Source organism: Pholcus phalangioides, unplaced genomic scaffold, assembly GCF_987345545.1.
Source record: "Pholcus phalangioides strain wild (caught in Gottingen) unplaced genomic scaffold, Ppha-v1.0 ptg000039l_1, whole genome shotgun sequence".
Classification (NCBI taxonomy): domain Eukaryota; kingdom Metazoa; phylum Arthropoda; class Arachnida; order Araneae; family Pholcidae; genus Pholcus; species Pholcus phalangioides.
This window is the reverse complement of record NW_028301625.1, coordinates 7,276,821-7,303,103: the sequence shown is the minus strand read 5'-3', so window position 1 is coordinate 7,303,103 and position 26,283 is coordinate 7,276,821. Positions and strand designations below refer to the sequence as shown.

General features: G+C 36.7%; 1 protein-coding gene across 2 annotated transcripts in view; it reads left to right on the top strand.

Annotated features, from left to right (window-relative positions):
- The window catches only part of LOC149065517 (methanethiol oxidase), a 133,691-nt gene that overhangs the window by 15,492 nt on the left and 91,916 nt on the right, over window positions 1-26,283 (top strand). For both annotated transcript variants that reach the window (XM_089253952.1, XM_089253953.1), the window contains exon 4: window positions 13,325-13,445. In XM_089253952.1, the coding sequence (XP_089110078.1) occupies window positions 13,325-13,445 (121 nt within the window). The remainder of the gene's footprint in view (window positions 1-13,324; window positions 13,446-26,283) is intronic.

The window sequence follows — 26,283 nt, the reverse complement described above, 5'->3', positions numbered from 1 at the left end:
GCAGTGGATTAAAAATGGATGATGATGATGATGATCACTTATAATAATATATTTTTTTATTTAATTATTTTATTTTATAATTTTTTTTTCTTTCTTCTCTCTCTTGCTTATGTAAACAGAGAAGATATCAACCTTGTAGGCTTCCTGGAAGGACAATTGTCTCTTGGAGCCACATAGATGCCTTTGTGTGTACGCTCAATTTCATGTGTGTATTTGTGTATTGTAAACTTTAAAAAAAAAGATATGTTTCACTGTATTATAATGTTATTTTGTAATTGATTTTTACTCTGAAACCTTTTTTCTGCATCTGTGTTTATTGATAAGTCACCTAAAGTTAAATACTACTGTAGAATGTCTGAAAATTAGCATTAAAAATACTATACCATTTAATCTTTCTATTCCTGTAATGGTGTTTTCAAATGAATCCTTTTACTGTTGTATTGTGTTTTCCACTACCTACTCATTCCTTATCACCAACATGTCTTAACTAAGTTATAACAAGAAATCTGGATGATATGGAAGAAAATGGTAGCTTTTGTTGCATAGAATAAGTAAATAGTTTGCATAATTCTATTAATTCAATGTATTACTCAGAACTCGATGAAAACAATTTATAAGTGATCATTTCTAAGTTGAAAGAAAATAAGACAAATTGATATGATAAAATAATTCCTGAAATGTTTAAAAATTTTCCAAATATCATCACGTAATAAAAAATATTATAGAATCATCAATATTACATGGGTTTTTTCTATTCCGAATTAAAATATTCTATTGTTAATCCAATCTTTAAAGTGGGTAATGTAAATGATCTGGAAAACTACAGACCTATTTCAATTCTTCCAGTGTTTTCAAAAGTTATAGAAAAGTATATGAAAAAGCAGTTAATCTTAACTCTATCCAAAATTTTTCTGCTACAAACAATATAGTTTTCAAAAAAATACAGAAATGGTCATAATTGAATTAAATGATTACTTAAATAAAGGATTCAACAACAATAAATATTCTATAACAGTCTTCCTGGATTTGAGAAGAACCTTTAATCATGTGGACTTGGATGTTGTAACTAGAAAATTATCAGTAGCAGGAATAAGAGGCTTAAAATCAGGGAATAATAATGTTAGAATCAGGGTTGAGGTTTTGACAAGATACATGGGATAAACTGTCCTAAACCTCCCAAGTTTCAAAATGTTAGATGGAAACCTATAGATTTTTCTTTCACGTTATTAAAATATTAAAAAAGTATACTAGCTGAATAATAAACCGCCTAACTAAATTAAGAATCTTTTTAAAGGTGTCATTTGATTTGTTTTTTAAGTTAATTGTTTCATCAAATTGATGGTTTTAGGCTGGAAATCTGATGATAAATCAATACCATTCATATAACTGTTTAAATATACACTGTGTTCAATTTTTTATTTTGTTATGAATGATATTTTTACTTCACATGTTTTCATGTATGATTATGAAGCAGGTACTGTGTGTTTAGGACAATGCTTATCCAAAACCCTGTTGAATCTGCCATCTGCCACAACACTTTTCTTTAGAAATATATTAAATTGAAGGTGCCCTACTGAAAATCCTTAATCACACAGTTGTACAATCATTGCATTATTGTGAAAGCTCAACATAAAAATTATTTTTCGTAAAAAAATATTGTTATTTATTTACATCATTATAATGTTTATTTAATGTGAATTGTTATATTTCGACATTTCAAACTTTTTTTTTCTTTTTAAGTGAACTTTCCATACTGCATTCTCAATTTTGAATTCACAGAATTAATTTTAAATGAACAAAAAAATATCTGAACAAAATAAGGCTACTATGTAGCACCTACATGAAATGTAAACAGACACAATTTCACAAACAGTGATTACGCCTATATAATGATAAAAGACTTCAAGACTCAAAATTGTTGTTAAATTTCAATCATTGCTCTTACGTGGCTAGAAGCTAATATTTCACTGAATAAATACAAACTATATATACAATCCTATCACGTGGACAAAAGTCATAAAAACAATGGAAAAAGAAGGCTTATCAAAAAACTACTTCACCATTCACCAACTCTGGCCATATTGCTATACTACAATTTACTGCCATTAACGAGTTGGGTTGGAAATGAAGGTGCCATCTATCTGTGGTTGCCTCAAGCTCATTAGGGAAAATTTCTTGTTATCTATATTCTTCCTCCAGTTCGAACCTGGGACCTGATAGCAACCTTCACTGTGGTAGATGAGCATCTAAATACAATGCTACTCGCGTGCGCGCAGGCACTTATCAAAAGACTCTTCAACACATTGTTATTTTTACTTTTGTGTCCTGAAAGTTCTGCATCAAAGAATTGAAATAACCCCTACAAGTTACAGAGTAGTGTATGTTTATTTTTTTTATTCATTTTTATTCAGTATTGTGTTGTAGGCCTGCCTGCTCTCTGCAGAAAGACTTTTTCAAATAGGAGACCAGCTCGCATTCGTGCCTCAGAGCTGGAAAACCACAGAAAACCAACTTCAGTCGACCACCACTGTGCTGTCAACAGGGTTCAAACCTGGATCCTCAGGACGAGAGGCCAGCACAATGTCCACACAACCGCACAGCGGCCTATAATGTATACTGAATATCATTCACCTAAGAACATATGAAACATATTTTGATAAAGTACTCAAAAGATCTGCAAACAATTTTGAAGGCCTTGAAAAAGAGAGACTAAAGACATTAGTGAGAATCTTGTGAATATGATAAAAGAGTGGAATTCAGAAGCGTAAATTAGCATTCAGTAGAGACAATAATCCTAGATGAACAGGATTGAAACTACCTCAGATTACTTAAAACCCAGATTATCCGAAAAACAATAGCAAAAAACTTTTGAGGTAGGGAAGGCAAAGAACTTCCCTATATTTATTTTATGGTAAATACAGTAAAACCTCAATAAGAGTCTTCACCTCATGTTATCGAAAAATTATGATGGCTTAAGTGGAGTGATGACTTAAGCAGCAAAGTGCCATCAGTTTTAATGTGCGGTATTGTGAAAATCGTATAAATTTAAAGTAATATAACATTTATTAATATGAATTAAAATTACAATATTAAGAAAATTTATAGATTGCAGAAGGAAAAAAAATTGAAATTTTTACCTTTTGTAGAGCTCTTATTACTTAACTTATTGTGTTAAAATACACTGGTACACTTTGATTTATATACTAGTAATTTTTAATTTAGATAATCTAGCGTTTTAATTCTTTATCAGTAGTTCATGAAAAAACTACAAAGTAATCTTGGTAAAATTTATCAAGGTAATCTTTCACATACTAACTACAAAGTGATCTCAAACACAGGGTCCACTTTGAGGAACTTGTAGAGGACCTGGGAGGTAGGGAAGCACACATTAGAAGATCTAAACTTTGGAAAAAATTTATATTTTTTCAACAAGGGTAATTTGTTTACATTTGGAGCCCTAAATTAGTGGGGCCCATGCAGAAATTGGGTCTTGTTCAAATAGTCCTTAATGTTCCAAAAAATTTAGTCGGTGAATGAACTGCCGGAGCGTAACTTCCGTTACTTGACCTGTTCCGCTTTGGTACATAAGGCTTTTATGGTGACTTTTAAGCATATAGCAATGCTGTTAACAAGCTATTTTTTTAAAGGAAGCTATAGAAATTTTCTGTTCCTCTCTCTGGAACTTTTTCATGGTGATGAGTTAACCGAAATTAGGGACGAATAAACGAGGGTTTAATAACATTGTTGTCTGTGAAAGCTGGACACACCTGAAGAAAAACAACAAATAAACTGGAGTGACGACTTTTTATTAGGTTTTACTGTATATCATTTATAGCAGTGGCTCTCAACCTTTTTGGAACCACGGCCTGGTGAATCAAATTTCTAAGAGTTTACGGCCTGGTCAGGAATAGTTGTTTACTCATTCATAAGATAATAATTGATGAACAACTGATTACCTTTTAATTGCGTGCTAACTATTTGATTAATTGAAACTGCATTAGGCAATAAATTAATTTAACCCTTTAATTAATTAAAATCCTTTCAATAAATTGATGAGTTGAAACCATTATTATCTTACTGATAAGACTTTTTTTCCTTTTGGTATTGTTTTAATAACGTGCAAAAGTCAAAACATAAACGAAGCGTTTCATCAACAACTGCAGCAAGCATCGTCATTGCATAAGTGCTGGAACTTGGGTACTGAGACTGTTTGAGAGGCACAATAAATTTTAAGAGGGAGCCCCCCCCCCCAATAATTAATTAATATTCAAATACTCATTTTCAAAAAGGTCTCTTCACGTTCTCCTAAAACCATTCTTTCGCTTTTCCGAGACTTAGTTTGTCCTGGACTAGAGTATGCTGTAAGGTTTTGAAGACCATACCTACAGAGGGACATTGACTTGATTGAAGGGGTGCAGAGAACAGCTACGCGTGTCTTTATTGGCACACGGGGCTTGAGTTATGAAGAGAGACTTCATTTTTTGAATATGTTTACATTGGATGAACGCAGGTGTCGGGGAGATATGATCGAAGTGTTCAAAATTTTCAGCGGAATGGATAGGATGAACCATGAATTATTAGTACACCCTCAGTCAACTCCTGTTACAAGGGGACACCAGTATCGATTGGTAAGAAACAATGCGAGGTTATGGTGTCGCAGGGATTTTTCTCTAATAGGGTTGTTAATAAATAGAATAGCTTACCCCCCGAGGCAGTAAATTGTAACACAATTGACACGATTAAAAAGAAATATTATAAACATGTTGTGGTAAATCGAGAAGCTATCCATACTTACAATAAGACAACCATAAGTATTCTTATGGGCATCTTTTTCTCAGCCACCTCGTTGGGCATTTGCCTGTTGTGGTGTTGTATTTGTATTTGTAACACACCACTCCCTCTCCTGCATAAGGGTTTGAGCCCATATATATGGAACAAATGGCAACTTTCAGCCCTCTCAACGTTTTCTTCATTTCTGTGCCTCTGCCTCATTAGAAAATTTAATTCATTGCAAATCAATCAAAACGTCTTAATGTTCAATTTCATAGAATAATTTTGCATAGTTTGTAAAAGTTTTCATTCACAGTGGGCAATTAAATTAATTTGTGCTGACATCGATGCAACACTTATTAATTAGCACTTTTAATAATTTTACTACTTAGCACTTTTACGTGTGAAATATATATATTTTTTTTAGATCAACTTTTTTATTCTCAGCTGGAAAGAAGGTAATAATACAAAAAAAAATTGTCTATATTTTAACACCATAAAAGTCAGCTGAAGAGCAGAAAATTGTTCAGCTTTGGACTCTTTCGAGTATATGCTTAAATATAAATATGCTTATGTTAAATTGTGTGTGTAACTTAATAAATTTCAAAACCTTTTGAGCACGTGATTTTTCTACTCTAAAATTTGAAAACTTTTTTCTATTTTTTAACAAAAATATTTTGATTTGTGAACCTGTCATTTAAAAAAATGAAAAATATCACACTGGAAAAAAAATCGAAATGAAAACTCTTGCAGCGTAATTCACTGCGTTCTTGCAAATAAAATAGTGTGTGTTATCACACACACACACACACCTGTAGTTATGTGCACTTTGATGACCGATTCAAAACGCAATATTTTCTGTATTAGATACTTCACTGACTAGTCGCTAACATTTGCCACAAATATGTAAAATGCTTCGTTCATTTCTGAGAACAGGTGAATACATACTTCATCATTATAATAGGACTGCTTGAGGTTTTATCACTGGTCATAAATAGCAAGTATAATGGTCGGAAGTGGTTTTCTATTGCCTGGAAATTCCCAATCACTCACAATTGTTCTCCTTAGTAGCACAGATGTTTTTCCAGTCTCCACGGAATTCTATAGGTACTGAGTTTTTTGTGCCGATAATGGCAAACACTGAACATGCAAACAACAGGGTCATCTGATTGGCAACAGAGAGCCCTGAAGCAGTAGGATATTTTTGGGAAAGAGGGACAGAGAGTATGGAAAAACAATTTTTTCCCCTGCTGTATTGTTCAGGTTTCATGATGATGGATACTCAAAATTGTGAAAATAAAAAAAAAATACAATCAAAAATACTAGTTTCAGTATTTTTGATTGTAGTATTCAGGAGGGGGCAAAGATAATTTTCCCTTCCTTGGGGCCTTGTAACAAAACAAATGATTTTCATTGTGATGGGGAAAAGGGATCCTCCAAATTTCTATAATTTGCAGCTGGAAGCCTTTGTGCTGGAACTGTAAGAAGGTTTTTCATCTTTCCCCTTGTATGATTTTTAGACTGAAAAATTCAAATAATATGTTCCATAATAGTGAAAAAAGCCAATTAATTATTTGTGGAAATGTTTTCAGCAATGAAAGGATAATGAATATATTTTCACTGCCCGGTATTGGCAACAGCCAGGAAAATGAGAAATACTGATTTATAGTATGTACTAAAAATTAAGGAAATACAAGGCTCATTCCTGGGTTTCCGGGCTGGTTGAAACTTATTCTCATCTGATCAAAATTGTTCTAACTTGTTTTGTTTAGACCTATGTATTTGTACATACTCTTACCATTTTAATTCTTGATTCACTGGCTTAATTCATTAGATTAGAGCTGTCAAGACCCATGTCCTCTTTATAACATGTGCTCCAGCCTCTGGACCTGGTATGAAAATTTGATTTTTTGCACTATAAATTAGAAGTGTGCAAAAAATTTCTGGTCTGAGGGCCCACCGAAGACTCCTGCATGATGATTGAGACCCCTTTGATCATGGATGGAGATATGGGGGAGCAATGTCCCCCCACCCAGTGTCAACGAAGGAGCCATCTAATCTTATATGTATATATATGAATCATTGGTGTACGCAAAGGGGGTGTTTTGGGCAAGGGCGTAGCGAGGGGGAACTTGGGAGTCTGGTCCCTCGAAATGTGAGAAAATGAGCAAAAAAAGGGAAAAAGATGGCCAAATAAATATATTGTTTTATCACTTTGGTTCCCCTGAATGAAATTTATGACTACGCCCCTGGTTTTGGGGGTTCTTCACCCCCCCCCCCCCCGCACCCTTAAGCTGAGATTATAGTGTTATTTTTTTGCAGGAAAAATTGCACCCCCTCCCTCCAGAAGGAAAAAAAATTTGAAATCACCCCCCCCCCTCCTTAATAAAATTCTGGGTATGCCTATGATATGAATTGACATCATAATTGTGTCCTTCCTCCAGCCTTTCAAGTTATCTCCACCTATCCCTTTAGTCTATGGCAAAATGTCCTCTTCAAACTAAAATTACTGGCATTCCTAGGAAAAATGAAACAAAACCTATTTTTGGAGAAAAACAGATAGAGTGAGGTTTTAAGAAGGAATTTCAAAAAATTCCCAAATCGGAATTATCTGAAGACTCTACTGCAGTTCAACTTATTAAAGCTGGAAAGGAAAAGTTATCAATTACCATATTCCCCATTAGCCAGCATGCTGGGAAACAGCAAAGGAGATCAGCATGAAAAAAATATCATTTTCTATCATGCCAGGAAATTCGAATCGCAGATTCTGGATAATTTCACAGTTCTCTGGATTTTATAGTATCCTTTTAGTTTTATGAAGTACGTTCAGATAATTCCAACTTTATGTTTGCTTTTGGCACCAAAAATCTTGATTTATTGAAAAATTTCTGATACTGAGCATACTTCTTCCCATAAATTAGATGAGCTGAGTAGAAAAATTAGTTGATTGTGAAGTATTTTTGTATTCGTTGATCATGTGTTCAAGATTTAAATCAGCAGGGTGGGAAATTGTATTACAAAATATGATATTGTAATACAAGTGTGACAGCATATTTCCTCAATCTCTAAGCATGCAAAAAAAAAATACAAAACAGCACATTATCTGTATTTCATATTGGGCTAGCAACAATCAGGTTAGAGCAATAAGTAAATGCTGGATTTTCCATTATCGTTATTGAATTCCTGGACAAAACATGCTTGCTATAGTGGAAACTACTATTTCATTCTGATTCACATATTTAGACAAATAGAGATACAAGGCCACAACAGGGAAAATACCCAATGAGATGGCTGACAAAAAGATGTCCATAACAAATATGAATGTCATATATTTCTGAAATACAGCAACCTAATTAAAAATAAAATTATAAAAACTAAAAACTCTATATGTACATGATAAAATATAATACACTACCCATAAAAAATATTTATGGTTGTCCCATCTAGATATAGATAGTGTCTTAACACATGAGCCCACCTGGACACGGCCTGGACACAAAAATGAGATATACTTGAATTTTTCGAGCAGTATGCATGTGAATTTGCCTGGTAAGGCCTCAGAAAAATCACTTAGCACAGGGGCCTTGTTAAGACGGCCCTGGCTTCAACCCAATATATTTATCATATTTCTTTTTAAATATGTGAATTGTGTTAGAATTCACGATCTTCGGAGGTAAGCTATTCCATTTATTCACAACTCTATAAGAGAAAAATTCCCTGCTACACCACAGCTTAGAATTGACCCTTACTAATCATTACTGATGTCCCCTTGTCAAAGCAGTTGATTGATGGCATGTTAATAATTCATGGTCCATCCTATTCATCCCATTGAAAATTTTTAACTTCTATCAACCTACCGAAACTCACCTTAACTCCCACGAAACCTACGCTCTTCCAATGTAAACATATTCAAAAAATGAAGTGTCTCTTCATAACTCAAACACTGTGTGCCAACAAGGACAAGCGTATCTCATCAACCACATCTATGTCCCTCTGCAGGTATGGTCTCCAAAACCTTATGGCATACTCCAGTCCAGGACAAACTAAGCCGTGGAAAAGCAGAAGAATGATTTTACGAGAATGTGAAGAGACCTTTTTGAAAATGAAATTGAGTATTCTATTTGCTTTTCTGACGTACGTTGAACAATGTTGTTCAGAAAGCCTAAATCACTTGTCAATGATAATTCCTAAATCTGTGACCCTAGTTCAGCCAGGATAGTGACACCATTCAACTCATAAGAGAAATGTGGGTTGTTCGAACCAAAATGAGTGACCATGCACTTGTCAATGCTAAATGTCATGTCCCATTCATTTGCCCATGTAGCATTCCAGTTTAAGTTTTTTTGGAGCAACTCCCTATTGCTTTGATTCGCGACTACTCCCATTAGCTTCACATCATCTAAGAATTTGCTAACAATCCCATCGATGCCGTGATCAAGTTTATTGATGAAAAGTGAAAAAAAAAGAATGTGACCAAGGACATTTCCTCGAGGGACTTCACTTTTAACACCCATCCAATCAGAAATTTCCCTGTTCACCATAACCATTATAACTCTCTCTCAACCACGAGTCTATCCAATTCAATAATTTGCCCTCAATCTCATGTAAATGTTTCAAAAGTTTACCATGTTGGACCCAATCAAATGCCTTCTGGAAATTAAGATAACCAACATCAACGTTTTTGCCATTTCCCAAAGCTTTGGGCATATGATCATAGAAGTAAAGGAGGTTAGTTACACATGACTTCCCTTTCCGGAACCTATGCTGGTTTTCTGACAGTATGTTATTCTCATCTATCCATTTCACCAATTGCCTTTTGATAATAATTTCCAAAATGTTTGAGAGGAAGCTTGTCAAACTCACCGAACTATAATTCAACACGGTTTTTCTACTACCCTTTTCAAATATCGGAACCACATTAGCAAGCTTCCAATCCCTTGGGACGATATCCTCAGCAACACTACTCTTATTAATCTGTGTGACTGGCCCCGAAAATTCATTATCACATTCCTACAAGGACCTTAGGATAAACATCATCTGGTTCTGGTGCTTTGCTTGCACATATATTTTTTAGAAGATTTAAGACCTCTCTTCATCTTCCACTTGAATATCGTTGAGGATTTCATTTCCCCATGCAACACCTGTACAATGAATATTGTTTTCTCTATTAAAAACTGAAGCAAAAAATTATTTAATGTATTACACATGCTTGCATTACTTTCTACTCTAGATCCTTCTAATGAGAAGGGGCCTATACTGTCCCCTCACATCCACTATTGACATACCTGAAAAATGATTTTGGGTGAGTGCCAATGTTATCTGCCAGCCTAGATTCAACTTCCTTTTTACTATCCCTTATCCTTTTCTTCAATTTTATTAATAAATATATTAATTTAATTAAATTAATTAATTATTATATTAATTTAATTAATATATATATTTACACCTATTGAGCTGATATACTTCGTTCTTTTTATCTTTCGTCCAGGTCAAAAGAAATAAGAAGATATATGCACGTCACAAGTACAGAGATGTTGTCATAGGGTCAAGAGCATTTTACTAGCTTTTACCTACTGCTCTCTTCCCTGTCCCAGCTTTCTTCATCACATTATTAATTAACTGTTCTACCGTGCCCATTCAAATATAATTTTTTCTTTCTCTTTGCATTTTCTTTCAAATATTGTAAAATATGTAATTTAATTGTAAACTCTAATTTGCATAGTTTGATCATAATTGACTGAAGACAAATAAATTATGTTATGTCAATGCCATTCTTTTCATCAGTAAACAATGACAAGTCACCTCATCCACTTTTATACTCTCTGAATGCTCTTTTCTTTTCAAGATAAAGATTAACCAGATAAAGATAATATCAGAGGAGCATGATGTACAAACATGTTTTTTATGAACAAAGGGTATGACGTTGTGCAAAACAGAGGACAGTTTTGTACTAAATTCTTCCCATTGGTTTACCACCCGAACTGATTTCAACCCATTTGAAAATTTGCGCTATCCTTTTTCCCAAGAAATCAAAGTTGGTTCTTCGAAAACAGAGAACCATTCTTTTGGTATCAACCTTACCCAAAGAAAAGTTACAGAGAAAACTAACGGCACTATGATCACTAGAAGAAAACTTTTTCCCACCAAAACATGTTCAACAAGATCCTTGGAACTAGTGAGAACTATTATTTATTCAGTGTTTAATACAGATTGATATCATTCTTCTTAAAGTATCATCAAGCGTCTGTCCAAACTTTTTTGTAGGGTCCTATTTATGTGAAAACTTTCCTTATTTCTGTGAAAATGGTTATTAATTTCTTTAAAAGTAAGTAATTTTGTGGAAAGTGAAACAATCTAGTTAATTTGTCACGAAAGAAATAAAATGCCAAGTTATGATTTTATTAATTTTTTTTGCGAATGGTCTGTTTTTCAGATCTTTAATTTTGTGAAAGGTCTGGAAAAAGGACCCAGGTTTTCCCTACACAGCCTTAATCGATCTCCCAAACTCCATCAATTGTCATATTAGACTCTTTGCAGATGATTGCGTCATCTACCACACGGTGCACGACGAATCTGACCAAGCATTTCTCCAAAATAACCTCAACATTGTCTCTCAATGGTGCTCGTCCTCGCAATTACCCCTTAATTCTTCAAAAACAGTTTTTATGAGAATTACTCACAAAAGACTTCCCCTTTTCTTCTTACACTATTGATAACTCCTTGATCACCGAAATTTCTAGTTATAAATATCTGGGTGTAATTATTTCTGCCGACCTCCATTGGAATCTCCATGTTGATTACCTTTTTCATATAAGTGTCTCCAAAAACTCGTTTTTCTTCGTCGGAACCTCAAAAACTTCACCCGTCACCTCAGACATCTCTGCTTCCAAACCTACATCCTTCCTCTACTCTCATATGCCTGTGAAATCTGGGACCCCTATACTATCTCCAATATAGACAAATTAAAATCTTTTCAAAATAAATCCACCCGCTTCATTCTTAACTGTTGGTCATCCTCTGCCTCCGTCACTGAGCTTAAGTACCAACTCGATATGCAAGCGCTTTTTACCCGTAGATATATCTCTCGGTTATCCTTCCTTTTTAAAATTATCTACCGTCATTTTCATATCGACACCTCGAACCTTCTAACTCCAGCTTCATACTTTTCAAAAAGAATTAACCATTCACAAAAATTGAAACCTATCTTTGCATCCACAGATTGTTTCAAATTTAGTTTCTTTCCTCAAACAATAACCGACTGGAACAACCTCTCCCCCCCCCAAACATTATTGATTGTGAAATAATTTCCGATTTTCTTTGTGACATCAATCATCTCTGTCTAACTTCATCACAGCATTCCCTTGTATAGGCCTCGGCCAACTAATATTGAATAAATAAATAATCATGTGATTCTCATGGAACCTCACTCTTCCTGACATGCTGGGTATGGACCAGACTCCAACACTAAAAAAGCTGATATTCCCTGATTTTTATGGCTTGCCAGCTAATGCAGTATTACAAAAAAAACTCTACCTGTATTTTCAATAATCATTCAATCAAATGTAACACTGTAAACTTTTGAACCGTTCCTGTGAGATTGGAATAGGAGGCAGCCTAATGAATTGGATGACTTTGTGATTGCAGGATAAGTCACAATGAGTCACAGTAAACAGAGTTTTCTGAATAGGGCATTGTCAGAATTGAAGTTCCCTCAAGGAAGTGTCCTAGGGGTCCCCATACTTTTTCCAATTTTTATCTATAAGTTTGATCAGAATATATAGGGAGAATTTATAGAATTAATTAAGATTGTTGGCAGTTTTGTAAGTGACTGAAATTTAATGGATTTAGTTAGGAACCCTAGCTATAAGGAGTTGCTCCAAATCAACTTGAATGTCATTGCAGTATCAATAATTTTTGCCCGTTCTTATGGCAATAACAAAAAAAATTTTACTGTGTGCAGACTTGAAGGTTAGATTTTTTTTCCCAATTAAAAATCAACTTATTATATAATTGATTTTTTTTTTGCATTTTTAAAGGGAACAAAATGGATATATGCTTGATATATTATTACCAATTTTTCATTTTATATTCAACTATTATATTTTTTTATGCACTTACATATATACTAAAAAAATTTATATTTTATTTTTCAATCAATACAGGTTTTATTACATCAGTGTTATCATAGAACTCAACATAGTCAAATACAAAGAAATATATTTATTTTATTTCTTCCACTAATTGAAATTTTATGGGAAAATAATGTTTAAACTCTGTACAGTGTTGTTATTAGCCTTCTAAGAGTGCATAAAATTACTGTCATTTGGCAAATTGGAAAAACCAATCTAAAATACAATGAAAATACAAAAATATTAATATATTCATTTATGTAAAAGCATTTTAGCTACTATATTTGTTTGAACATTGAGTAATATGAATTTTTTGAGAAAATTGCATTAGTTATACATTTATAATAAAATCAAAAATGTGTCAGTATCATAATGCTATTTAATCAGTTTCTTTAAATTCAGACTAAAATTACTCATACAAATAGATAATTCAGCCAACAGAAATGCATGACATAGGAAAAGCAAGTGCACCACATACAGTTCATTGTCTTCCTGATGGCAATGTTCTGATTAGCTGTCTTGGTGACACCAAAGGAAATGCAAAAGGTATATGAATTTGAATAACTCTCAAAATCTCTTCTTTTACGCTTGTCTCCAAAAGTTAAGCATAATGCTTAAACTACCTAAACCTTTTTTTCCGTTTTGTTGGTAATCCTGCATTTATAATCGAATGCAGTATTTTGTAATACTGTATACAATTTATAAAAATGTGGATTCTGCCAAGCTCCACATTTGTTTCTCCCTTTTTTTTCAGGAAAACATCACATGAGGAGAGCTGTCTCAGTAAACGGAATTGTGTGACCCCGACAACCATTTTGACCATGATTTCTTTATATTCCAATTAATGACTGCAAACAGATGTTGTTCTGGGTTGACCAGCTTCATCCCATTTCAGTGCCCAAACAAGTTTAAAAAAATTGAATTGTAATTGAATTCATCCATTAGATTTATAGCTGCTTGGCACATGTTTCTATCCCCCCAGATGGTCAACCATAGCCCAAAGACTCTCACCAAAGCCCAGACCGGCGCCAATAAACGCATCTTTGTTGTAGAAGATTCTTTCTCATGTGGCGGGCGTTGTTAAAATCAGTAGAATGTTCTGTATTTTTACTTTTAGAGAGACCGAAATTGAGCTATTGAAATGTTCTTTGTGGTCAGTTGGGAAGGGTGCAGCAGCATCTAGTCATGGAAGGAACCCTCTTTCTTTTTTTTCTTCCTGACCACTGTATCAACACCCTCCATAGATAGCCCTCCAAAGAAGATAACCCCCTCCCCCCTTCTTTTTAGGGCAGGGATTCTTAACCTATGGGTTGCACCCCAATTTGGTTCGCCAGAGGCTCCCAATATGGCCATTGTTCAAATCCATTAACAACCAAGGACTCTCAGCCATCGGGTCCCGACTGAAACATAATTCACAGGGGCGTCTGAGAAGGGTCGTATGAATCCCTAAGCCAGAGACTCGAGCTATGGGTCACAACCCAGACACCATTGGCAGGGGTTTCTGAGGTGGGTCAAAAATCCACTAACAGATAGGGGATCTAGAGCTATGGATCGCTACCAGGACTTGCTTGCCAGGGGGCTTGCAAGATGTGCCATACAAATCCACTAACAGTCAGAGTCTTTTGAGATTATAGATGACGACCCAAATGCAATTCGCAGGGGCTTTTGTGACGAGTTGTAGAAAAATCCATGTACAGTCCTGCACTTATTGTCAGAGGCGTCAGAAGTATTTCCAATCCGTGGGTGCTCACATAGGTGTACACGGGGGGGGGGTCATATTTTTAAAAATATATATATTGAATTTTTTTTATTTCTGTTATATTTCTATAGAAATACTGTATCACAGTGGTTCTCAACCAGTGCTCTGCGGAACCCTTGGGGGCTAGGGCTCCATGTGCACGGCTCTGTGGTTGCTCCAGGGCAATAAAATAAATCTGCGAATCTGATAAATAAATAAATAAAAGGAGGCTTGTGTGCGAGGCTCACAAATAAATACTAAATAATATATTAAAAAGAGCTCTGTGAGACAAAAGGTTGAAAACCACGGCTGCCTTGTCGTACGCAAAGGGGGACCCCCCCCCCCCAAGCCAATATTATAGTTTCATTTTGCAGCCCTCCTTGAGAAGCCTTACTCGAACTCCTCGAAGAAACTTAAACCCTCCCGAGAAGAAAAAAAATTGAAAACCCCTCCCTCCAGAAAATTTTGTGTACGCCTGTGCACGGCTGTATATTATGGGCAGGGTGGGGTGAGCCAAGAGACAAAGTTTTCATCTATGCAAAATATTCGTTCATTGTCCGAAAATTTGCAAATGTGTTTCCAGCTAGATGAAATGTGTAATTGATCATTTTTGTTGCACCAAGTTCATTTTCTGCACACGAGGGATAATTAGACTGGGACCTACAATTCATTGCCCATTCCGGACGGTAGATTTTTTTTATATTCCCCGAGAAGCTGGTGCGCTAGCCCCTCGGTGTGGAACTCCCTGTGGTAGCAAATGTTTTTTGTGGTCATGTCGCCGTTTCTGTTGTTCCCCAGGGTCAGGAAAGTTTCTGACAAGAACGTATCGGGTATTGAACATGCGATACCTCGAAACATGCTTTGGTATTTTTTAGGTAAGTATCTTATCAACCTCGGCTACCGCACCTAATGTATCAAAATGTATCAAAAATTAGTTTTCACAAAGAATCATCAATCCAATGTAGTTCGAGTTTCACAGTCGAAATATTTTTTTCCTTAAAATGTGAAAAAGGTCTGGGAGACTTGCCTCGGGTAGGACATTTTTCTTTCTGGTTTTTTGTTTAGCTATAATGAGCGTTGGCATTCGTCTGTCTGTGACATTTTTGAGTGGGGTGGTTCAAAATGCTTGGAAGACAACGTCAGGTTTCGTTTGGGGTATGCTGGCAAGTTCCTATAAATAAAAGACAGCCATGCACAGATGATAGTGGGACGGGAAGAAGCAGTGTGAAAATAGCTAATCATCTGTTTGACCATGAAAGAACATAAAAAATTTCCCATTGGGATTAGGAATTTTGTCTATCTTCTTTCAGGAACAAAAAAATGGAAATTTAACGAGAATTGAAGAATGATGAGATTTCTATTGGTTTAAGAATGGGGAGGATTTTTCCTTCTGCATTCCATGGACCCTTTGTGGTGGTCGCATATACCCCTTTATAGAATACTACTGAGTATATATGTATATAATATATAAAATAATAAGTGAATTGCTTCCTCCTCCAAATTCACTGAACCCCTCCCCCCTTCCTGAAAATCATTCCAAAGAACCAATGGCGTTGCGGGGGGGGGGGAACTTGGGGGTATGGTCCCCCGAAATGTGAGAAAATGACCGGAAAAAGGGAAAAAGATGGCCAAATCGATTGTTCCATCACTTTGCCCCCCCCCCCCCCCGAAATGAAAGTGGTCCCCCCAAACGAAATTTCTAACTACGGCCCTACAAAGGACGTTCACAAACTCATGTGGTCATGCGCGAGGCTACTTTTAGAGTGAGTATCTAAAAATTGTTGCCTTACTATGGGAAGGAGATGGGGCTAACCGGGCTCCAGCCCTGGGAGAGCTCCTATGCATTTTTATCTTTTTCACACTGTAAATTTGTTTTAGAGCTGCTCGTGTAAAAACCCTTAGACTCATCAAAAATCTCAAATCTCAAATCCTTTTATCTTGGATTTGGCACTCCTCCTAGAGCGGGCAGAAATCATTTTCCCATTTTTTCGCCCTTTTACCCCGAACTTAACGCCCCTCCTAGACAGGGCGAAAAAAGTTTTCCTAATTTTTTTTTACGTTTCCACTTCGGATATAACGACCCTGCTAAAGCGAGCAGAAATAATTTTCTGTAATTTCTTTCACCCTTTTACGCCGGATTTGGCACTCCTACTAGAGGGGGGCCAGAAATCATTTCCCCTAACTTTTTTCCACCCTATCTACCTCAGACTTGACGCCCCTTCTACAGCGGGCACAAATATTTTTTCCAAATTTTTTTTGCCCTTTCATTTAAGATTTGACGCCCTTGTAGAGAACACCTAGTGCCACCGAGCTGCTCCTGGTTAAACTAATAGGAAAGTCTGGCGAGTTGAGAGACTGGCCAGTGATCGGGGGCGCTAAAGTGCATGGGTTTTCTCATGTGAGCACATTTTTGTTTCTCCTTGTGTGACAGGTAGGAACGCGACTCAAGTGCAGGATCCCTATTTAAAATGGTCAGCTAATCATAGGTTTTAATTCATTCATTTTTTAAATATTTTTTTTTTAGAAATACTGTACTGTATTGAGATTCGATTCTGCATTTTTAATAAAAGTAATACAAGTCTGGAAAAAAGAGGCATGAAAGGCTTTCTGGCTCAAAATATTTCCCACATCAGAAGACACCTTCAATTCCTGTAATACTGGACACAACACAGAAAAAAACTTTTGCTTTCATTAGTAGAAAAATTGGGTGACCGCGAGGGCAATTCCTCTATCATTTTTATTTTTTACTGCACAACAACAGAGAAAGAAATTGCTTCTCCTCCCCCCAAAATCTCCTGCAGGGGTAAACGAAAAGAGCTCAAGAGAGAGAGAGTGTGTATTTTTATCTGACCAAAATCGCTATGTACTATACGTATATAGGTGCACTGCCCATCGATTATTTTCTTTTCAAAAAATAACCATAATATTATATACACTCAGACCTTTTGTTTGTTTTTTTTTTGGAAAAAAAATTCTCATCTTGTTCATTTTTCATGTATATTTTAGTTTTTTTTATAAATACGTATCTTAAAGATAATTTTTCTAGTAATGTATATTTAACGCTTTTCGGCACCCCTTCTCATTTGGCGCCCGGTGCAATTGCACCGGTCGCACTGCCTTAAGACCGCCCCTGCTAGTCCACATGGTCTATCAGGAATATTATCGCATATTATGCCTGATGGAAGTGAACGTCCAATTGCATTCACTTCAAGATCACTAACAGCTGCCAAGAAAAATTACAGCCAGCTCGATTGAGAAGCTACAGCTGTATATTGGGCATGCAGAAAGTTCTATGATTACATCTTCGGTCGAAAATTCACATTGGTAGTGGACAATAAACCAATGATGACTCTCTTGCATCCAGAGAAAAAACTTTCAGCATTGTCAGCCACAAGAATATTGCAGTATGCACATTTCCTTTCCAACTTTGACTATGACATCAAAAATCATCTGAACATGCAAACGTAGCCTATTTGTCGAAAAGTCCCTTACCACTGACAGATGTACAAGTCAACACTGTTGATGATGAATATATCCTGCAAGCATGAGTGATCAGACACATATCCATAGACACAATTACTTCTGAAGAAATTCGTAAAGAAACAGAATTGGATGATGATCTTCGTGAACTAAAGAAAAATGTGATGGAAGGAACTTTATATGACCCAGAAATAACACTACAGGAAGGAATTATATTTCATGGACAGCGTGTAATGATACCTAAGACACTTCAACTAACCATCCTTCAAGAACTACACTCAACTCATTGTGGAATTGTGAAGATGAAAGCACTTGCTCGAAATTACTGCTATTGGAAGAATATTGACTCTGACATAGAAAGTCTAGTGAAAAATTGCAGGAACTGTTGTGACATCAAGAAAACCCCAGAAAGCTCCAGTGCACAATTGGGAAAGTCCAACAAGAAATTGGCAACGTGTTCACATGGACTATGCAGGACTTTTCATAGGAAATTTTTTCTTACTTGTCATAGATGCAAAGTCTAAATGGCCAGAAATCTACTACATGAAGAAAGCTCCAGATTCTGCTATTAAAATTCATTTCCTGCGAGAAATATTCAGTCAACATGGACTGCCAGATATTCTCATCAGTGACAATGCTTCAATTTTCAAATCACAAGAATTCATGGACTTCTGCAAACGAAATGGTATTCGACAACAAATGATAGCTCCTGGTCATCCCTCAACAAATGGACAAGCAGAACATTATTGCCAAACCCTGAAGCGAAAACTAAAATGCATGGAATTCGAACAAGGAACACTTAACGAAAAATTATGTAAACTACTGTTTCGGTACAGAGCTATACCTCTTTCATGTGGAAAGACACCAGCAAAATTACTGTTGGGAGAGAATCTCACAAAAAAAAAAAAGAACAAAGCTCTAGATCTTCTCAAACCTACAACTCCAGTCATACAAAAACAATGCAACACAGCCAGTCTTCGACAAATTTTTCAAAGAAGGAGAAAGTCAAGGAATTATACTCATTTAAGCATATGGAAGTATGGAATTGTTGTTCAACGATTGGGTCATGTTCATTACCTAGTTGAACTCAATGACGGATACATTATCAAGAGACATTTTGAACAGCTTCGATGGTGTGAAGTCAATCAACACTCTTCTCCAACTTCTATTTGACTATCTCCTATTCCTATGAGACACTTCCCTCGGAAGAAATCTGTCACTTTTAGTGATCATGTAAGTCAATGAGAGATTCCTGCAATTTGCCAACTCAAGATTTCGTCTATGGTAAATGCTTCTACTGAGACAGAGCAAACTTCAGGTGCAACTCCTCGATCAACAAGAAATATTTTTCCTCCAGTTCAGACTACTCAACTGAGACGCTCAACACTCTCCAGAAAACCAGTTCAAAGATAGAACTTGTGACTGTTCATTACCAAATGTTGATACTTGTGTATAACTTTTGATTGTGTATCATTAATCATCTCTTAATTTAGTATGGGAGAATTGTTATGTATCTGGCAACACCAGAAAACAAGCAGTATTATGTTGTACAAAGGTGGCAACACTTCAAGGAAATAACAACATGCCGGGAATGGGTTGTAAATATTGTTCCGTAATAAAATAGTAAAGAGTTATCATTCAGTTCACATGATTCACTAACAGAAACGGCTCATAAAATACAATAAAGATATTAATATCAATATTTTATCTGTTGAACCTCTGGTTGTTAATTACCTTAATAACCTCTATGAAAGGGGATTATGTGCCCTTCATGATCACCCGGCCAGAGAGTGACAGCTAACACCTCAACTAGTATAGATCATTTGTTTTTACGTTCCTCATAAAGTTGTGTACATGTTTTCCCAGGTATTTTTGAATGTCAGATAACAGATCACTGCTGTTGTTTGTAGATTTGATTTTATTAACAAAACTAGTTTGCCTGTTGTTCAAAATAATAACAATATTTATTCATTCAATTTTAAAGCTGTGTGTCATTTTCTCTCTAATTATAATTTCAATTGTAGCTCTTCAGATTTAGTGACTCAATATCATAATATGAGTTATGCTATAAACTCAGTCAAACAAAATTTCCCATGTAATAAAAGCAAACATCTGCAATACAAAAACCTTGGGTCTAAAGGATAAGATATAAAAAGATACTTTCTGATCCAATGCTCTGAGCTTTGGACCCACATTTCCGTAGTTGCATCCCTAGTCAACCTTTCAATTAAGATCTTCAACTTTACAATCAAATGCACTTGATATTTTAAGATTTTCTACGGGATGGTTGATGCTGGGAAAAAAATTGTACATTTAAAAAAAGGAAAAATTTGATCTTTTTTTTTCTGATGCCCCTTTCCTCCTGATGCCCTAAGAACGTGCTTATTTTGCTTAATGGTTAATCTGGCCCTGTTGCAAATGAAATTTAAAAAAAATCAATATTCCAAATTTTCAACACAACACTAGGTCTATGCACTGAAATATATTATTTTAGTTTTTTTTTCCAAGTCAAATTTTTTGCAATTTTGATAGTATTTTTCTTTTTAAGGTAGTCTAAAAACTTTATTTTTCAAAAACACCCATCAGTGTCAGTATGGAGAAGTTTTGATGTATAACATTATTTTTCATAATTCACTTCATTTCTGTTATTAGAAAATGGAACTTTCAACATAAAAACTCTTGGGAAAAAGAAAGTGCTAAATTGAATTATGACTTCTGGTACCAGCTATGGGGCATGATGTTATAGTTAGTACGGAATGGGCAGCCCCAAACATTTTTCACTGTGGATTTTCTATGAAAGACTTTGAAACATAGCAGAAGGGCTTCACAAGTTCAAATCAGCAATAGATTATTTTCATGACATAGATCCCTCTATGGTATATTCTTCACATGTAGAAAAATTGGTAGAGGAAACCTTGTCAACATACTCCCACATACTTGATAATATGAAGAAAAAACGGCAAACAGAAATCACAATGTTCTTTCAGAAAACATCACCAACAATCACTGCACGCACGCACGCACGCACACACACACCCACCCCCTTCTTTTACATTCAATTCTATATCTGCGTTGCCTTGTTCTCACGATGTTCAATAAACGAGATATACAGCAAAAAAAACCTATGGGGTTTCATTTATTCACAGATTTTCCAAATTTGCGGTCACCCCTGGAATGTAACCCAGCAAACACGGGAGGCCAACTGTATATATCCAAGACTACCTACCCATCATAGGCGTAAACTTGTATCCGGCCCATGGACCCGAGCGTCCCCCCCCCCAATATTTTTGAAGACCCGGCTTGGCCCCCCCCAAAAATTCGTGTGAATGGTTTCCTCATTTTGCTATGATGAAAAACAAGTTGTCTTAATTATGAATTAGATAATGTAAACAATCGGCTCAAAATTTTAGTTCTTTTAAATACTCTCAATGGTCTTTGGCTTTCTTGTTCTACGCCAATAATTCTCTCTCATTTCTTCCCTGCCACTCAGTCCCCCCAGTTCCACCCTCCTTCGGTGACAATCCTTATTGCCAGAAGGCACGACTGAGAAAGTTTCTTTTAGTGGGGAGGGGTTTTTTCATGTTTGCCTGGCCAAACTCAAGAGTCTCTTCTTTTGTTCACTGTGACCAAGAGAAAGGGGGTCGAATGGAATCAACAGGACCACTAAAATCCAAAGATGTGTAGTGGAAAAGGTGCCGACACAAAGAAAACATGGGGGGGGGGGTGCTTAAAGATGCTGGTCGTCCCGTAAATACGGAACTCGAGCGAGTACCCAGGAGAAAGAAGGCACATTGCATTGTTTTTTCGGAAATTATTGGGGGGGGGCTCAAATGTCGTCAGCCCGTAGGTTTCGGCACCTATGTGTGGTGGTGGTGAGAATCGGAAAGTCAATCATATTGAGAAATCAATGTAAGAAAAATTACACTCTGTACAGGATAGTCACCGGAACCTAGGGGCTGAGGCCATTTAAGCCCACCGCAAGAAATTTTGTAAGGGGCTGAGCCCCCCCCCCCCCAAATAACTTTTGAAAAAGCAATGCACCCTCCCTCTCCTTCGTACACACTTGAATCCTGTATATATACACGGGAAAACCAACAACTTTCAGCCCCCCACGCCCCAATGTTTTCTTGAAAGATATTGGGGGAAAAACAGCACATTTTCTAAATATCCACTCACAACAGAGAACCGAACGGCCGATGCCAAAACATTTTTTGAGCCTCGTTGCAACAAACTTTCACTGGAGGGGGGGGGGGGTAGAACACAGAATCAAATAAACAAGTTAATTATAATATTGATTTTTAAAAAATGAAATAAAAAATAAACAATTTTCAAAGGTTCAAGAGCCCCTCAGCCAGAACCTCGGCTCCTGAAGAACTTCAGAAGATCATAGTGATTTTATAGTTGATTTTTTATTGTATATAATGATCCACTCGTTGAAGAGTGTTGATTATTGTGAAAAAAAAGAATTTTTCTTCGGCCACAACCTGTCCTCCGGGTATGCTTCGATGTCTCTCTGAGATGTGAAGCGAGCTATGATCGGTCTTCAAAGGTGGCCCTAGGCAGGGCCGGAACTGGGGTGGGGGGGGGGCAACTGCACAGGGCAACAAAATTTAGGGGCGGCAATTTTTGGTGGGAACAAAGAACACCGTTATAAAATTATTGAATTTTTAAAGTTGTAGGGCGGCAAAATAATGTTTGCCCCTGGCTACAAAGATCCTAGTTAAGCCCCCCCCCCCCCCATTTTCAAATTTTCTTCCCGTCTGGTTCGGTGTTTGGAGAAACGAAACTAAGACAAATTCAATAGAAAACTGCCACTCAATTATTGTAAATAAGCCCTACTATACATTATCAGTGTGCGGGGGGGGGGTAAAGAATCCAATAAACAAGTTAATTATAATATTGATTTTAAAAAAAATGAACAAAAACTGGCTATAAGTTGGTTACAAGACTCATTCATAAGAAAAATATCGCTCACAAATTAAAAATAATTTCTTCAATTGAAAAAGTATAAATTACCTAAGGACCTTCAATTACCTAAGAAAGCAGGTTGGCCAACCCTTCATAAACAGTGAAATGCATGCACACAGGGCCGCAACCAGGCGGGTCTGGTGCCCTGGACTAGAGGGGGCGCAAATTTCACTCTTTAATCTCTCCTTCAACATTATAAGGGGGGCGCCAAAATGCATGCTTACCCCGGCTGACCAAGCATCTAGTTGCGGCCCTTCATGCACAATATGGGTATATAAGTGACACAAAATGTATTTGTCTATTTAGAATTCAACAAATCATAAATAGCCAGTCCTCAGTATAACATCACTCGGGCAAGCAGTGACAACTTGATAATGAGTTGTCCCAATCCACTAATTATACTGGTAGGCACTAAAAAAAAGGGACGATAATAGGCATCCCCCCATCCTGCAGCAGGGTCTCAGGCTGGGTTCTTTGGTGGGCCATAGCTCACGGGCTACTCTATAGTGAATTTTTTGTGTGAAAAAAAAGAAAGGAATCGTCCGTCCCCCCGGGTGGTGAGGGCATGTTTATAGTGCAATGTATGCTTGATGACGTTAATAGTGTTAACGTTACAACGAAGTCTTTATTGTACTTTTTCAAGCCTCTCTCGCTGTCATCCTTATATAAGATTTTAAATTGAAAATTAATTTTAAAAAATTATGTATTGATAGATTATCTTTCCATGTTTAGCGTGACCTTTTTATTCGATGAACACAGGGTCATAGCGTGCCTTCTCGGGGTCCCATGGCAATGCCTCGGTTACCCCAGCCCAGTCACGGCCTGTATGAACATATAGTAGTTTATTCCAGACAAGCAGCTTTCCCGGGTAGATAGAACAAGGCAAAGCGCTTGGACAAAGGGTAGCGCGCAGAGTGATCAAAGAAATTCCTTTGGGTCACAACAGGCAGGATTAACTGTTTGAGGAAAACAAAGCACATGCTTAGGGTATCAGAAAAGGGCCATCACAAAAAATATCGAATTTTTTTTTTCTTTCCTGGGGATTGTTTACTGTCTTTGTAGATCGACTGGTGATAGAAGAAAATGTCATAAATTAATCCTCTTGAACGCTCTGTACTATGGCTGTGGCAGATACCTATTATGAGTTAAAAAAAAGAAAGAAGAAAACTGTTCAACAGCATCGCCAAACCCCCTGAAATGGTGGGTGGTGGGAACTGCTCGAAGGATCTATATGTCACTTCCTGTACCCCTCTGGAGAGGTAATTTAGTGGCATCCTTTCAGTGGCGCTTTGACCATTGAAGTAGCATGACGTCTCTACAACTGCCCTGGAGCGAGGCGGAGTATACATACATACACAGGCGAATTCCAAAAAAAAGGTTGGTCAAAGCAAAATTTGTGTGAAGAACACAAATAAAATGCTACTAGGCACTAAAAAAAAGAAATGGGTGACAAAAAAAGGAAAGCACATAGGAATGGGCAGCCAGATGTATTGGAAATGCTTCCCTGAGAAGGGGGGCATGAGAACTTTCTTGAAATTTTCAGTCATAGATACAGCTATCCAAGGCCGTAGCGATGGGGGGGGGGGTCCCCCGAAAATGGGAGAAAATGTCTGAAAAAAGGGGAAAAGATGGCCAAAAAAACTATTGTTTTACCACTTTGTTCCCCCCCCCCCCAAATGAAATATCTGGCTACGGGCCTGCCCCCATCTATGCTTAAGTCCTAAGGTCGATCGTTGTATCCTTAATCAAGGCTCAATTTGTAGCTGATCAGTATTTCTTGATAAGTACTTGCTCATTAACAGTTTCTCTAATTTTGGGGGCATTTCGTGAATACATTAAAGGCTTATACAGATATTCTTGAGGCCAAAAGCTTTTACGACAAACATTGTTTGGAACAAGAATTGCTATCGAAATCCAAAGTACAGTAGGACCTTGATTATCCGAGGGTGGATTATCCGGAGTTCAAAAATTACAAAACTGCGGAAGGTGTGAAAGAGAGCCGAGCATGAAATTGTAGCTCGGACAACTCAAGGAGTTGGGGTAATATTATTCTGTGATGGTGATTAGAAGAATGGGAACAGAGTATTATTATTGGAGTTATTATTACGAATATATTATTATGATCACTCATAGTGTTTCCCAAAGTGGGCAATATCGCCCCTTGGGGGCAATGGAAAGGTCCAGGGGGCGATGAGAGAAAAAGTTTGAGAAACTGGAGAAACACCTTTTTCATGTTGAAAGGCCCACTGCAGTGAAATAGGCAATTTTTGTCATCCTGTGATTCTCCAATCTAGCAATCACATGCAGAGAATGTTTGGTGCCAATACCGATTTTTTTTAGTCACCATGACGGCCTGGAGCCGGGGATTTGTCAAGCTCTGGCATATAGGAACAGGGTTCGTATCCTCCTTGAAAATCCTTGGGAAAAACTTCATTTTCAAGTCTTTAAAAGTCCTAAAAAATCATTGCAGTCCTTGAAAAACATTATAACCATTTTCAAGTGATTTTAAGTGTGTGAATTTTTTTTACGTGAATTTCTTCCATCAATTTTTGTCTTACCCCCCTCTCCATCTAAACTACGTTGTGCTGAGATGAAAACGAGCGGAACAACAACAATGAGTTACGGCAGTGTTTCTCAAAGTGTGCGTCGTGGCTCCTAGGGGCGTAGCTGTTTTGTCAGGGGCAAGGCTGTAACTAGGATTTTTGCCAACCCCACCGTTTTCAATTCGATAATGTTTAAATGCTCTTCTTCGTTTACACCTGGCAGTTGCCCCCCTAGTTCCGGCCATGGTCAAGGAGCTGGAGATATCGATTTGTATGCTTATTTATTTTTTGAAGTGGTTCTTTTATAAGTAAAAATATCTACCAAATTATTCTGGGGAGCCGCTGATGAACCATGAATTGAGCAAAACTGGGCAGCTGGTAACATAATGCTGAAAACCACTGAGTTATGGGGCAATGTTCAAACTAGAATATATGATCACGCATACCTGAGGTATTTCTCAACTTTGGTGTTGCCTAAAATTTTACAGAAAAACACTGCACTTAAGATTTTGCTGCGAAATTATTTCAAACTGTTAAATTTATGAATGACAGTTACATACAGGGCCGCAACTAAATGCTTGATCGACCGGGGCAAGCAGACATTTTGATGCCCCTTTGTAATGTTGAAGGAGAGGTTAAAGGGGGAAATTGGTGC